At 50.2% G+C, this 15744-nt stretch overlaps 1 protein-coding gene across 13 annotated transcripts in view; it reads right to left on the bottom strand.

Annotated features, from left to right (window-relative positions):
• Positions 1–15744, bottom strand: part of FAM193A (family with sequence similarity 193 member A) — a 191948-nt gene that overhangs the window by 20959 nt on the left and 155245 nt on the right. For 8 of the 13 annotated variants that reach the window (XR_005054171.2, XR_005054172.2, XM_036992149.2 and 5 more), the window contains 6 exons: positions 13752–13950; positions 12599–12871; positions 10873–11191; positions 10048–10231; positions 8857–9087; positions 5676–6525 (listed from right to left, as the gene is read on the bottom strand). Coding sequence is in view for 10 of the 13 variants with exons in the window: in XM_036992149.2 (XP_036848044.2) it covers positions 5676–6525; positions 8857–9087; positions 10048–10231; positions 10873–11191; positions 12599–12871; positions 13752–13950 (2056 nt within the window). In the remaining 3 variants the exon portion in view is untranslated. Of the gene's footprint in view, positions 1–4911; positions 5056–5675; positions 6526–8856; positions 9088–10047; positions 10232–10872; positions 11192–12598; positions 12872–13751; positions 13951–15744 lie in introns of all 13 variants that reach the window. The other 5 variants (XM_036992180.2, XM_036992187.2, XR_005054173.2 and 2 more) reach the window with 4 other exon arrangements.

The raw sequence follows: 15744 nt of genomic DNA, 5'->3' as shown, positions 1-15744 counted from the left end.
GATTTCAAATACTCTTTTTTTCTGATTAGAACTAATCTGTATTGAAATCCTGGTATAAGAAAACAGTAAGACAGAACTATAACCAGATCCAATCTCAGGAAAGCATTTGTCCCAACAGAACTGTATTAACCAGAGTGGAGAGAAAGTGTGGCCTGTAATTTCGACACAGCCAGGCTGTGTGTTCATCATTGCATGAAACGGTTTGCTTCACTAGAGCTCACAGAATCCTGTGCCTGACCCCTCCCTGAGGACAGCTGGGAACACCCTAGCAGGAAGGACAGACACTGTGCGTAATTACAGACCTAAGGGTACCGTATGTTCTCACAAAGCAGAAATAATGCAGCTGAAAATGGGAGGATTCTCAAAATGGTCAGTGAGGAAAGTGGAGAGAAGGAGATGAGCCCACTATTTCACAGGCAGCGGGCGGGCATCAGAGGAGCCGCCTGAGCAGGAAGGTCAGGCGGGGGGCGGGCACGGTGCACTAGGAAGAGACCGCACACCGTCCGGAACACCCAAGATTCTGGGCCAAAAAAGAGCAAAGAAAACACATCCCAGAGATAAAGCTACAGCCAGTATAAAATGCACATAGTATGAAATAATGCTAGGGCTGAGATGGAGCATAGAGCAATAGTAAACGGGAGTGGGCTCAACCCACCTAAAAGGGGCACTCTCAGGTCCACGCTGTGTACAAGGAACAACTAAAACCAAGGCAGAAAGGCTAGAAATGAAAAGATGAGGACAAAGGTGCCCCACTGGGTAAACAGAAACAGAGGGGATGGCCATCACCATCGCAGACCAAGTGGAATTCAAACCAAAAGCACAAAACACGACAAAGAGGACTTTTTTTAGTACTAAAAGCCATAATTTACCCAGAAGATATTTCAATTAGGAGTGCCTACCAAGTAACACAGAAACCGCCTTATAAAGCAAAACTATAGGAGAAGCAAGAAAACATGGGTGGAAGCTCATTAATAATAAATAGAAGAGAGGTCAAGAGGGTGAACAAGGAAGGAAACAGAAGGCCGAAGCCCAAGCTACCAGGGTACCGTGGAGACACGTCCATTAAATTTTGTATCACGGCACTAGAGGAAAGTACATTTTTATCTCAAGTGCACATGGAGCAATCACAAAAGCAGGTCACAAAGAAAATATCAGTAAGTTACATGAAGCAGAAATACTACAAACAATTCTCTCTGATCATAACATAAAAAAATTAAAGAAAGGCTCTCCCCCCCGAAAAGTAAAAGCCACCTATTAAACTAACGGGTGAAAGGGAAAATGGAAATGATTGATTTTCTAAAAAAGGAAAGAGAAAGGGGCACACGGTCAGACACCTGAGGATGTACATAAAGGAGGGTCACAGGAAAACCCAAAGTGCCAAACGCTGGCCGGTACAAGCAGGGGGTGAGAAGCGAGTGACCTCCTGAGTCCGTGGCCACAGAGCAAATAGCAAAGGAAAAGAATGCGAAGGACAGGAAGAAAGTGAGGAGGGGAGAGGAGGGGAAAAGAAAGAAAAAGGAGCCTAATTAGAAGGCACAGTCCTGGCTTTTTGAAAATATCAAAATATCAAACTAATAACTAACTGAATCAACAGAACAGAAAGGAGCATGAACATACAAAATAAGAAATGACAGAAGAAGAGTTAAGGAATGAAAGGAAATTTTAAAAAAATTACATACTTTGCAGACATGTATGGAAGTAAGATGGAAAATAGTTGAAGGGATAATTTACTGTGGGAATACAGATCACCAACATTTGCCTCTTTAGAGACTTAAGTTACTAAATAGACCCATTTCCATAGAGGAAAGAATATTATCAAGGGAGTAGTAACCCACCACAAAGCACCAGTCCTGGGGGGCTGCACAGGAAATTTCCATAGAACCTTTAAGACCCAGATGGCCCCCAACACAGGAAGAACTGCTCTGGAACACTGAAAATGAAAAACAAACTTCCTAATTCTTTATTCTTCATAAAACATAACATTCACACTCCAAGCTAATCTAGACAGCAAGAAAAAAAAAATTACCGACTGCTATCTCCTATGAATACTGATGTGAAAATATGAAATAAAATAACGGCAAACCAAACCCGAATCAAAGAACATAATACATAAGCAAGTGGGCTTTATTCCAGGAATCCAAGGTTGGTCAAATATTAGGAAATCCAGTAATACAGTAGGTCTAAGAAAAATCATGTTTATCGCCACAGATGCTAGAAAACCTTTGACAAAAAACCCTTTCCTGATAAAAATACTGAAGAAAAGCAGAAACTGTTGGAAATTTTCTTAATATGACAAAATATACAAACCTCATCCTAAAGGCAGAATCTTACTTAATGGGAAACACCAGACATTTCTGTTAAGATCAAAAGCACTGCAATTAAACAACAGAAAAGCAATTAGAAGTCTAAGAATTGGCAGAAGTAAAACTTTCTCTATGTACAGACATGACAGAATAATCTAGGAAACCCTAGAGAATCAGTAATAAGACTCAAACAATAAATGAGTCAGTAAGGTGGACTATATAGTTAATACGCAAAAACAGTAGCCTTCATATACACAAGCAGTGAGAGTAGCGCTACCAATCAGAAATGAGATGAATCACATGCATCATTTAAGATTTTCTAGTAGGCACACTAAAAAAGTTCAAAAGGAACCGTGAAATTAATTTTAGTAATATGTATTTTATTTAATTAAACATACCCAAAAGATTATCATTCAACATGTAATCAGTATAAGAACTATACTGAGACCTTTTACATTCTTCTTTTTCATATAAGGTTTTCAAAATCCAGTGCGTATTTCACACTAACACCACCCCTCAATTTGGACTAGCCACATTTCAAGCACTCAACAGTGCCGGGTGCCCAGCGGTGACTGCGTTGGACAGACGGCGCATTGGAAGATAAAATGGTAGCGAATAACCCACTAAATTTAAAAACAAGGAAGATCACTAAATACTTCGAATACGCTCAGTAAGAAATGTGGAAAACCTATGAGAACATTTAAAACATTCCCCAAAGCCCCAAGAGTACACTTGAACGAGTGAAATAAAGCTCTTGTTCTCGGGAAGGATGATCAGCATCATAAACTCCCCTTAGTTGCATTTATGAAGTCAGTGCAAACCCAGCAGGACACCAACGGGGCTCTTTCTATGGAGCGAGGCCCATGTGCAAACAGCACACGAGAGAATAGCCAGGAAAACACTGAAGAAAAGCACGAGGAGAGAATGGCTCTCTGTCACTAAAACACAGAGAGCTTCTGAAACAACTGACTCAGTGCGTGATGGCCCCTGAAAACACAAAGAGGAAAGGGACAGCAACGCCACAGTGGACCCCAGTTCACACGGAAAGGCAGTGGAGCACCATGGTCCGCCCGGGGCACTGGGGCAAGATGAACATCTTAAAGCTGGTGCTGAGAAAACTGGTAATCAATCATGTGGAGAAAGATAAAGTTGGGCCATGCCTCACATGGTGGACAAGAGCAAACTCCCAATGTATCAAAGACCAGATGAAAAAGTGATCCCACATAAACACAGATAGGAACGTGGGTATGTTTCCTCCTGACCTCCTTGTGTGGGTAAAGCTTTCTAATGATTAAAGTCCAGAGGCAATACAAGATCAATGTACTAACTACATTAAAATGGAAAATAAAACTTCCACATGGCCAAAAAAGCATCATAAACACAATCAAAAGACAATCTTTGAACTGGGGGAATGTAAAAATGAGGAAAATATACAACTAGGAAATTCACAGAAAAGATATAGAAGCAACCCTAAAAATAGGACCTCATTGTAATCAGAGAAAAGCGGAAATGAAAACGACACTGAGGAGGGATTTCACATGATGGTGGCCCCATTACAAGGCTGGACAGAGAGGCCAAGGGAGATGCGCTGCAGGGCTTGGAGAACGTGGGACAGCAACACATGGAAACACACACGCACAAGAGCGTTTTTTACCGCAGCATCGTTTGTAACTATCTACGCGGGACACACTCTAAAGGCTTGTGCACAGAAGGGCGAATGGATGATGGACATTTTAGAGGGAGCGTGATGTGGCTGCAAACAGGAAGGAGGAGCTCCCTGAACTGCCACGTGGTGCTTTCTGGAACATGCTGAGGGGGCCCTTGTATGTTCCCTTCTGCATAAGGCAAAAGAGCAAGTGAGAAAGCACGTGGTTTTACCTACGGGAGCAGAAGGGATGAGGACAGGGAGGGGAACTGGATGCCACAGCACAAACAGCAACAGGACCTCGTGGCAGGGCCCTGCCCTCTGCCAGCCACCCCACATCCCCAGGTGGCGGGCGAGAACTGCCAGCAGACGCTGAGCAGGCTCATGAATCATGAAGTCTTTCACAGCGATCTGAGACGACCTCACCTGCCCTGGAGGGCGCACGGGTCAGCAAGTACATGGAACAGATGGGAGCCCAGGGTCTTCAACATGGGAGCTAGAGGCAGAGACTGGTCGTGCCCTGGAACCAGGGGCCCAGATGCCCTGACACTCCAATATGCCCGTCAGGGTTTCTAGGGCCCCCTGGAGACATGGCGGGTGCAGGGCCAGGATTGGGAGGGTACAAGAGTAGCCCAGCCTGCTAAGGACCAGAATCCAGAGATGGGTGCTCCCATCTGCAATGGTTGGAGTGTCAGCATCAACGGTGTAGGCAAAGGTCAGAGCCAGCAGCACAAGGAGTCCGTTGAGCGGGAGCAGCTAGCAGGTGAAACACACAGGGGAGAGGAAAGCACCCCGTAGTAGGACGCCAAGTGAGAAAGGGGCACAGGATGGTGTGAGGAAAGACTATCACTTGGTGAATGACACAGTAAAAACCATTTCAGGCACGAATCGTCAACGATGCTAAAACTAGTGGGTGAATGCCTGATAAAGAACAGGAGATTCATCTCCCCACCAGACACGTACTCGTTCGCAAGGGGCAGGCATCCCCTCGACAGTGGAGAGACAGGGCAGGCGCACCTCAGTCCCAGGACGGAGCCCTCTGGTGGCAGCCCTGATGGGCCCAGCACCTCCATGCTCTGCTGCCCCAAATCCACAATCTGAATCTGACTGAAGAAATGGCACACAAACCAAACTGAATTATTCTAAATAACAAATTATTCTAAAAAATAAATGGGCCATACTCTAGAAATGTCAAGGTCTTGAAAAACTGAGATGATCCATTAAAGGAAACTCAAGAGAGATGACATGTGACCCTGGATTGGATCCTGTGGCAGGACATCGTTTCTCTGTAAGAACATTAAAGGGACAACTGGGGAAATATGAGTAAGGTCTAGAGTGAGACAACGGTATTATGTCACTTAGTTTCTTGATTTTAACAATTGCAGTGTGATTTTATAAAGAAATACCCCTTTTTTGAGGAAATACACACTGACATATGTAGGGATAAAGGGGGTTATGTCTGAAACTATTCTCATTTGGGTCAAAGAACAGAGGCAGAGTGATACCGTGCTGATTTGGGGGCTTCGGAATTGTCTGTATTCTTTGCCCTTTCTCGGGAAGCCTAGGATTACTGAGAGTAACAGAGTGCGAGAGCGATGGCCGCCTGCCCCTCGTGGTGGGTGTGACCGAAAGCAAAGCCGGGCCACGCAAGGCGGCAGCCGGTGCACGGCACTGGGCACAGGCCTCATGGCGCTCTGAGAGCCAAAGCCGCCCTGCTCTGTATTTACCAATTGCAGAGCCGGCTCCGTCTCCTTTCTTCTTCTTACTTTTCTTGTTCCTGCTCTTGGGCTGAGGGGAGTCTGCCGGGGCCAGCTTGCTGCCCTGGGCCTGCCCGCTGGGGGAGGCGGGCTCAGGGCTGGCCAGCTGCGGCTTCTCTTCCTTGATGTGGTTCGGCTGCTTCTTGCTGCTGCTGACCCTCCTCTCCTCCCTTTTCTGCTCTGCCAGGGGCACGAGGTCCAGCACCTCCGCCTTTGGCTCAGCCTGGGACCGAGCTCGGGGGGGCTCCGAGGGCTTCCTCGCTGGCTCAGTGCTGGCCTTTCCAGTGGGCCTCAGCTTCTGTTTGCCACTCCCCTCTTTGTGCTGATGCATCATGTCGAGGAGAAAAGACAGCGGCCCCTGCTGCTTTCCGCCGGCCTCCTTCAGGAGCAGCCTGGAGTCTCTGGCATCTGTGGGGTCAGCAGCGACGCCGTCAGCCCCCCGGCCCGGCCCTGGCTCCATGTGTTGGGATGGGGCACAAGGTGAGGCTTCTGGCTCCTCGGCGAGCTCCAGGGAGCCATTGTGGATGCCTTCGGAGCCGGGTGAATACCCCACTGCTGCCCGCAAGTTCCCGGTGAGCATGTCCAGCTTGGAGCAGTCTTTACTCAGCCTCTCCTTCTTCTTCTTCTTCACGGCTCTGAGCTTCTGAAGCTCCTGCAGCCGCTGAAACTCCTCCTTGAGTCGCTCCTCCTCCTCCTCCTCCCGCCGCCGCTGCTCCTCACGGAGGTGCAGATGCTCCCGGGCCCTGGCCTCTGCTTCAAGACGAGCTTTCTCCTCTAGCTGCCGACAGGAAAAGAGAAGGTGACTTGAGATGGAAGTGTTCTAAAAATTAAGATGCACCAACAAGTTAATACGAAAAAAGAATCACAGAAGAACATAAACTCTGAAAAGGCTGCAAAAGGCCCCAAGTTTCAAACATACCTGCCTCAATTATTCCACTCTACAGGACCACTAGGTCTAACGCACCAACCAAGCACACGCTTACGTATTAGCGGGAGGGGGCTATTAACGAGAAATCCCTCACAGCCTTTGTGGTCTAGGCACATAAAGCAAGTTCCAAGCAGCCGCTAGCCCCTGGCCTGCACCAGCTCCCCAGCATGCGCGCATGGTGGTGACAACTGACAGCACAGTGGCCTGTGCAGTAGCCACATGGCTGCACACGGGCTGCCAGAACCCTCAGCAAGCACCTTTCCAGGTGAGGCTGATGCTGACGTGTTTACATGTATGAGCAGGGCATGCAGGAAACCTGTACTAAAAGAACTGAAACTCCTTTTCTCCTCCCTTGCAGATAAACAAAATTCCCAATATATTTCTAGTTGTGTGATAGAGCAAAGGACTTACTAAAATATTCAACATTACACAGCAAATAGAAAACATTTATTTCTGCTATCCAATTAATTTTCATCCAAGGGAAGACTGTATTTTATTTGTGATACATATTCCAGGAGCATAAGTGGAAACTATTCTTTCTGTTTGGAGAACAAAGGAAAGCCGTGGAGAGTAGGAAGCATGGTTCCTCTTACTGCTTAACTCTTAACACCACCAGTGATTATGAAAAACTGGCAAAAACATTTTGCATGGAAAGATGTAAAAGTCCTCCCAAGTTTTAATTATTTTTCACATTTTGGTAGTCTATATATGTATATATGTATTTTCTGGTAATATTTTTAAGAGAAAATTTACCCCTGTCTTTTGAAAAATCTAAATGATGTTAAAAATTTAATGACATATTTAAGTTTTTTTTTATTTGACAATTGAAGGAAAAAGTATTTAAAATCCTTGCTCCATCTGTTAAAAAAGAAGACTTCTTCAAGAGCAGAACCTGATAGGCAGGTCTGGAACGGCCCCGACGGCTGTCGCTTTGGGCAAATGCCCAGTGTCGAGGGAGCAGAGCGCCGCCCACAGTGCAGGTCTGCAGGTGAGCCTGTCACAGGATGGACTCTGCAGCGAATCAAAGCCTCCCACCCTCACTCCAACAACCAGCCAGAACTGAGATGCCAAGGTCTGAGTGGGGGCTGAGGATGGCCTCCAGCGGGCCCGAAGGGGCTGCGGCATCAGGCCTGGGTTCAGAGTGTCTGCAGGGACAGGGGACAGGAGCCTGGGAAGCACTTGGATGAGTGCAGATGCTTCCAGTGAATACTAGTGGGGCATGTCTGGGCCTCCCGATGCTGTGACGCTCCAGTGGGCCCAGCGAATCCAGACTTTCTGAGGCGCAGAGCAGGCTTCGCCCTCAAAGCCCCTAATTGGGCCTGACAGTCAGTGCAGACCCGTTTGGGACTGTGAGGTGCCCAGGGAGGGAACAATCACAACCATTTCAGTATCACAAGCAGCTCAGCTGGAGTCACCGCTGCAGGAGTGTCCCAACCTCTGTGGCAATGCCCTCCCCTCCTCCCATCTGGCCCAGCACTGCAGCGGCCTCAGCTCGTCTGAGGCAAACCGCCTACCGTCAGACCCTTCAGCCTTGAAGATCAGCCTGCAGAGGCCCGGCTTTTGGCAGCTGGCATCTTTAGGAGCTGAACCGCTCCAGCTCAGGAGCCCTGGGGAAAGTATCCCTAGAGACTAGGGTGGGGATGGGGGTCAGAGCAGATGCTGTGCTCATGTCACAGGAAGTTAAGAGCACAATTCTCCCTTACAGGTGGTCTCTGAGAGGCATGTTCACTAGCTAGGTCATAGGCTAGTGTTGGTGGGTATTTGCCTTTGGGACATTCCATGCCCTATGGTGAGGCGAGCACTGCCTGGGGACTGCCCACCATGGCCAGCCATCTTACCACCCCATCTCGGCATGAAAGACACATGCCCTCTTCTGGAATGGGGCTGCCTGACTCTCCTCTGCCAGGGGGTAAGATGAGGAGTGGGAGCTCAGACCTGGCCCAGCGGGTACTGCTGTGCCCAGGTCCTGTCTCAGCCTTGATCTAAGTGGCTTCTTCACCCAGGCTCCAAAAGCCCACAGTGCCCCCAATCCCTTGTTTCCTGGGGAAGAGGGCTCTTCCCAGAGAAGAAGCTGGGGGGGTCCTCTGCCGCCCCCAGGCAAGCCAGCCCCAGAAGCTGAAGGCTTGTTCTATCTCCCTTACCAAATCCACAACACACAGGGGGAGCCGTGTCCCGAGGGTACAATGTGGGGCTTTTAACGGGTCTCCAGTTCGGGCCGCTCACCTTCCTCTGCTTGTGGCGCGCCCGCTTGGCCGCCCGAGTGCTGCTCACTGGTTTGGTCTCTGAGCTGTTGATGAACTGCAGCAGATCCTCCACCCGCCGGTGGTCCACCATACTCTCCCTTTCTGAGAGCTGATCTGACTTTTTAGGCTGCTCTTCTTTCCTCTTGGTCAGTCGTAAACGAAGCTTTTCTCTCATTTCTGCATAATTTCTACTTGTTGGTGCAGCTGGAGGCTGACAATGAAATGAGAACGTAACTGCACTAAGCTCTAAGCATTTTGCATGTAACAAATTTCAGACCATATCTCTAAAAACACATCTTGCTCAAGTAATACATGTCCATAAGCAGATGGCAGGAAAAGAATCACCTGTTGCTGTCACCCAAAATGGTATATTGGCGGCAACTCATCAAGCTGTATATTCGTCAAAAAGCTGGGAAAGTGCATGTGACCATGTAACAACAGACACTTTAAATCAAAAAAGAATTACACATACTGACTAGCTTACTTCTTACGTAATAGAGTATGATTATCTCTTTATGCCAGTACACGTGTCTTTACGTCCGTCTGTAGCTTCCCCCTTCGGCACCCATAAGAAAAACCATCACCCTCAACCCCATCATCAAGGATCTGATCACAAAGAACATGTGCTTGTGTCTAGGAAGCACAGTGAGAACCAAACAGACAAAGCCGACTCCCAGCCCCCCACCTCCCTATTGCACACCCCTAGGCACTATGACTGACGTCTGCTTGTGCAGACCAAATGACTGCTCTGGAAAGATGGGCCAGCGTGTACATATATCGACACTGACATCCTTTGTGTGCACAGCCTGGAGGAGTCATGGTGTGCCTTGTGTGCACTTGACTCCCCATGGCCAGATGCTCAGGGGGTCCCCGACTTCATAACTATTTTAGAAATCATAAACAAGTGCAAAAATGAAGTGATGACTCCTTATAGCTAAACGTTTTGGCAAACAATTTTCACTATTTCTTTAGGAAAGTACAACCTTGAAGTGGAATTGCTGTTTTTAGACCACAGCTTGATTCAAAAAATAAAACTTTACAAACGACACAACTTTCTTAAAAAGGAGCTCGTCAATCCTGCAATTCTAATTTGAACTTGCAATTTACAACCACCCAGCCTACGCTATGTGTGCCCTGGCCACCCCCGCCGCCAGGCGCTGCGGGCACTTACCCCGCCGTGCCCGAAGAACTCACAGTAGCAGCAGTCACAGTACTTGCCCTCCTTCTGGTTGGTGGAGGTCGAGGTGCTGGAGCTGTGCTCGGAGCAGCTGTCCTCATCGGCGCTCTCGTCCCCATCGTCCTGCTGTGGGTCGTAGACGCCGTTTTCACAGCGGTGCCCTTCGCAGTCAGGGTCACTGCAACACCGCACACAGGCCTGTTAGTGAGCAGCCCACCCTGCAAGGGCATGAGCATGCCAGGTGGCAGATGAGGCTTGGGGCCCACCTCATAGCAGATGGGAGCATGGGGCAGGGGTATACAGCCCACACACACTCACAGGAGTCCTGGGCTGGGCAAGGCAGTGCAGCTACAGGGCACGGGACGCAGACGGTCACACCTAGAGGGGCTTATCAGGCACACACAAAGTCCCCTCACTGACCCTCATCTCACCACTTTGCCCTGGGGTGTGGGGTAGGGACGGCCTCAAACAGGCAAGCTCAAGGGTAATGAAAATTGTCTTAAAAAAAAACCAAACTGTTGAGTATCTGCTGTATTGTTCTTTGCTTGAGGTATAACAAATACAACTTAACACCCCCAAGGCCCAGCCCAATGCTGCCAGTGGTTAGGTGGTGGTTTGCACACTGACCCATGATGTCCCCTGGCTCTACAGAACTAGAGGCCAAGACCAGAGCCCTTACCTTGGCCCCTGGCCTCTGCCACCTCACCCCTTGCTGCTGCATCTCAAACGCTGGATTGTTCTGCTGCACAGGACCAGCGACCAGGGCTTCTGGAACCCAGTTCTACGGCACTCTCAGTCTTCCCCGCCTGCTGAACTCACCTGCAGACGCTGGGAGGTGCACTGGTGGAGCTGTCCGTGGTGGGGGGCGGGGGGGCCACAGGAGCAGGACAGAAGGTCTTGCGTGCGTCCACAAAGCCAGGTGATGTGGTCACAGCCTTGGGAAAGGATGGGGCTGCAAGGCTGGCAAGGTGTGGTGTGGAGGCTGGTGAGAGGGTGGCAGGAGTAAGAGTGGGCAGTGGTGCCAAGCCTGTGGGGCTGTTCCTTGGGACGGCTGGTGCCGTGTGTCTGTGATCCTCTTTGCTGACGCCATGAAAGACCTCACCTGCATTCACAGATGCAGGAGAGTCACTGCCAGCGGCTGGAGAAAGACAGGCATTCCTATTCTCTTAATTAGAACCTACCAACTCTGCCTGAAAATGTTCAAATCTACAAACACTACAAAGAATACACTCTTCACCTGGATTCATCGCTATTTAGTATTTTGTCATATTTTACTTCTGAAACACACACACTTTGTTGGCCCAGCACCTGGAAGTAACCTGTATGCACCCTTGAACACTTCAGTGTGAGCCCAAGAACACACATGCCTCCGTATCAGCACAATTCCACCGGCACACCTGGGTCGCTGACATCAACACAATACTCTCATCCCATGCACACCTCCATTTGGTTTCCAGTTTCCCACACAGGTCCTTTATAGCTTTTTCCCCCAACTCAGTCTCTTTTAAACTTTTTCCCCTTTCACAAAACAGATCTTTTTTGAGTTGAAGCCAGCACTCCACCCATAGGGATTTACAGTCCCATGTTAGATTTAGCTGAAGTGTTGTGGGCATGAATCCTACAAAGGTTATGTGGGACCCTTCCTATCTGATACCACAGGAAGCACCCAATGGCCGTCTGTTCAACGACAGAGAAGCCAGGCCCAGGCCGGCTGGCCAGACTCCTCCAATGAAAGGCCCCCGACCTCCCCTCTGCTCTGCTGGTCATCTTGGGTGCTGCTCCCAGCCAGCAGGTGTGCTGCATGCCCCACGGTGACATCCACATCCTTAATGTCTACCTATGACCCTTGGCTCGACGGGTGCCCTGCCAGCTGCAGAGTAGCCTTCTTTCTACTCCCCTCGTTCTGGCACGTGTCACAGCAGCAAGCTTTTGTCAAGAGGAGCTTCCCCACCTGCTGCCTTTTATGAGCACCCCACAGCCCCCAACTTGATGGGCCATAACCCACCCCTTACTTCATGGTGCTCACGCGTCATCCTGACCTCAGCTAGAGGGGCCCCTCTGAGCCACCCCACGTCCCTCTGACACCTGCCACTGGTCTGTGGCAGCTTCCTTGTTCTCAGGTGTCTTTCTCCCTGTGCTCAGAGTGTGACAGTGGCACCACCTGCACACCAGGGACCTGAGCGGTGGGCAGGGGCCACCCTGTAGGCTGGGGGCAACCCCATCGGCTCACTGTCCGCAAGGTCACTGCTCTCAGACAACTGAAACTTCCTCCATGCGCTCAGAAAGCAATCTCTTCCTATCGCGAGCAATAGGAGCAAGAGGGCAGGGCGAGACGCGGTGCGGCAAAGCCCCGAGAAAGCTGGTGGGACAGCAAATTCTGACCAGACCCCGAGAACGAGCTGTTTGTGACTGAGCATTCCCAGGCGTCGACACATCTACGCCACTGGCCAGGCTGGGTCAGAGACAAAGATGACAAGGGAGCATCCATACCTGCGTCAACCCCGAGGAGCCAACCCTGCAGACGCTGTGAGCATACAGGCCTTACCTCTGGAAGGGGGCCTCTGGGACGACACTTTGAACTGGCTGTTGCTTGACTGTACTGTGGTGGCCGTGCAGGACACAGAGGAAGTGGCTGACGAGGTGGCCATCACAACTTTGTTTGCTTCCATAAAAGCATCTTGGAAATTGTACAAACATTTCTTTCTTACAGCATTTTTTTTTTCTTTACTGTCCAGAACTGCAGGTGTTTCGCTGCTAGATGGAGGTGGAAGGGCTTCAGGTCTTGTTTCTGACAGTGTCGGCCCCAAAATGTCACTCCCTTCAGAGAAGAATGGGAAAATGAAGGCATCTAAAAGAAACCAGATTGAGCTAAACCCAAAGGACAGTGCTGACTAGACCCTCAGTACCTAGGCTGCTACGGAAGCAAGGGTTCCACTGGGAGGATGCTGGCCAACCAGTTTTTCCCTAAGAAAAAAATTGTATTGAGCACCTACCATGTGCCAATTCCTGTGCTAGGTGCTTCCCAAAAGTTATTTTGTTTGATGTCTTAAAACTGTTTTCTGAGCTTGGTACTATTACTCCCATCCTGCATATGAAGAAACTGACACTCAGAGAGGCTAAGCAAGTTGCCCAAGGTCACACAGCTAGAAACCCTTTCCAGGCACAGACCAGACCTGCTGTTCTGAGCATGTGCAGGGGCTCTAACACATGAAGACAGAGACAGGCGTGCGTACTGCCCCCTCCGGTACGCCCTGCCCTGCTACTGAAGTAACAGCTGTGCCTCAGCCACTGGGAAGAAAGAGCCTGTCAGAGGGGACAGAGCCCCCTCGAATGCGAGGCACAGAACTGAACTGACCATGGCACTGCCACACCGCCCCCGGGCACTGGGCTCAGGTCTGGTTGTCACCACTGCTGGAGAACCAAAAGCCCAGCCCCGAGCCCTGGAGACAAGGTGCTCAGCACAGCTCGCTGTGGGGCGGGCAGCCCCGGAGCTCGGGAGCCTGGCTCTACTCCGCTGTGCAGTGGCGCTCGACTGGTGGGAGACCCGGACACGCAGGGTGGCTGAGGGGAGGCCGCAGTTGGGCGTGGCCGCATGCCCGCCGCTCAAGGGCCCCTCCTGGGAGACTACAGGGGCGGACAGGGCACCCATGCAGCTCGGGGCATTTTAAACTTTAAGAAAGTCGTAACAAGTTCCTTACCAGAAATTGTATCTGGCAAGAAAGTGCCAGGATTCCAGTTCTTATCATTCATCACTTCTGATCCCCAAAGACTTATAAATTTAGAACTATTCCACTCTGGAGTATTCCCAAAACAGCTCGGATAAATATGGTCTTGAAGAGATGCATTGAATACCTGATGCTTATTTGTGTGATTCTGAACAGGTGCTGGCGGTAAAGCCTACAAAAAAAAATGTTCTAATCACATATCAAAATTCATATTCTGTTGACCTACGTAGTTAAACTACAGACACACAAGTCATTTCCGAAAACCGTGTGGGATCGCTTGTGAGCAGGCATCCCTGGTTGAACGCATCTCACAGAGGATTTACTTGACTCTTTATAAGGCTATAGTGGTGGGTCAGATTTGAATGAGATGAACATTTTAAAAGCAACTGATGCCTCAAAGACTATATCAAACAACCTTGAGGCAACGCACAAGCTTCTAACACCCATCCGTATTCACGTGTTAAATGTGGTCATCTGCCTAAGATCTGCTCCTGTGTTTCTCTTCTGACATTTTAATGATCACTGCTGAAAAGTCAACTTTGGGCTTCGCTGATAAAAAAAAATGGTAAAACTCTTAAACTGTTCCCTCGCACCTGGGCAAAGCACAGTGTGAGTCTGCAGAGCCGTGGACGTCACGCTCAGCTCTGAAGCGCCCTCTGGGCCCCGTGGGGGGCAGATCCCTGTGCAAGCCCCAGGAGGGATGGCTGCGTCCACAAGCTCATCAGGCGAGTAGCCGCGCTGGCTGCTTCCTACACACACCTGGGTATTCTCTGGCCCTCTGACCCCTCAGCCCCCACCTCCACCACCTGCAACCCCCACATTTGCCCGGACTCTTGCCAGCCCTCTTTCTCTCGGCAGCTACTCACAAATGCAAGGGATCTAGCAAACATGTCACTGCCCAGCTAAGATGCACTGAAGGCTTCCCAAGGCTCTTAAAGATAAAACCCCGGCCTTCAAGGGGCCTTTCCTGCCCCTGTCCTCCCTGCTCACCAAGGCCTTCCCCTGACCCTCAGACCCGAGCTCCTTGTGGACCCCCACCTTGACTCCTGCTGGGTCCCTGTTCTAGAACACCCTACCTCAGCCTGCGACCTCACCGGCTCACACTCACCTTTCAGGTCTCAGCCGCAACGCCACTTCCCCCCTCGGAGGAGCCGTGCCTGCCTCCCGTCAGACATACCCGGACCCGCGGCTTTCCCTCTCACCACAGCTACAAATCAGGACTTACTTGTGACCTCCACTGATTTAATATCTGCCTTCCTTCAAACCATGTAAGCTTCCCAAGGAATAGGCCATCGGGATCCTGGCCTGCTGCCCCAGGAACCTGCTGATGCTGGGCATAGCTCTCCAGCAGGCGTACATGCTGTTGGAATGGACGTGCGCCCAGGCCCAGGCCCTGCCTCAAGCAGCCACAGGTCTGGCACTGGGAACAAGCCGGGAGTCCCCTCCTCTGGGAACACAGAAATGAGTGCTGAATGCTGTCAACTCAAGTAGGAGAGTTGTGAAAGAAGCAGGTGGTATTTTGGAAGGACCCCAAGGGCCTGGCTGGGGCAGGGGGAGGGGAACAGAGTGCAGGAACAGACTACATCTAAGGACAACTGCGTCGTGGCCTGACAGGCTACAGGGGCCACAGCAGAGATGACTGTATGACTTCTGTCCTGAAGGGGCTGGGGAGCCACAGAGGGTTCTGAGTAGGAGGTGAGATGATCTGGTCAGTTAATCAGAAAGATGCACCTGTGACAATATGGTGAACAAACCAGTGGGGAAGGATGGCACTGGAAGAGGTGAAGGGAGGGGACATGGTGGGGTGGTGGCAGTGAAGACAGGAGTAAAGGAGGGATCTGGGGCTGGACATGGAGGCAGGAATTACTGTCCCGGGCTCCTGTCCAGGGACGACCGGATGTGAGCTCCAGGCCCTCAGCTGCACAGCCCAATGGTCTCAGGTGCCAGCCCTCCCTTTACTAGGTGT

Source organism: Manis javanica, chromosome 5 (assembly GCF_040802235.1).
Source record: "Manis javanica isolate MJ-LG chromosome 5, MJ_LKY, whole genome shotgun sequence".
NCBI classification, from domain to species: Eukaryota; Metazoa; Chordata; class Mammalia; order Pholidota; family Manidae; genus Manis; species Manis javanica.
Note: the sequence above shows the minus strand (reverse complement) of the source record. Positions and strands in the feature narration are given on the sequence as shown.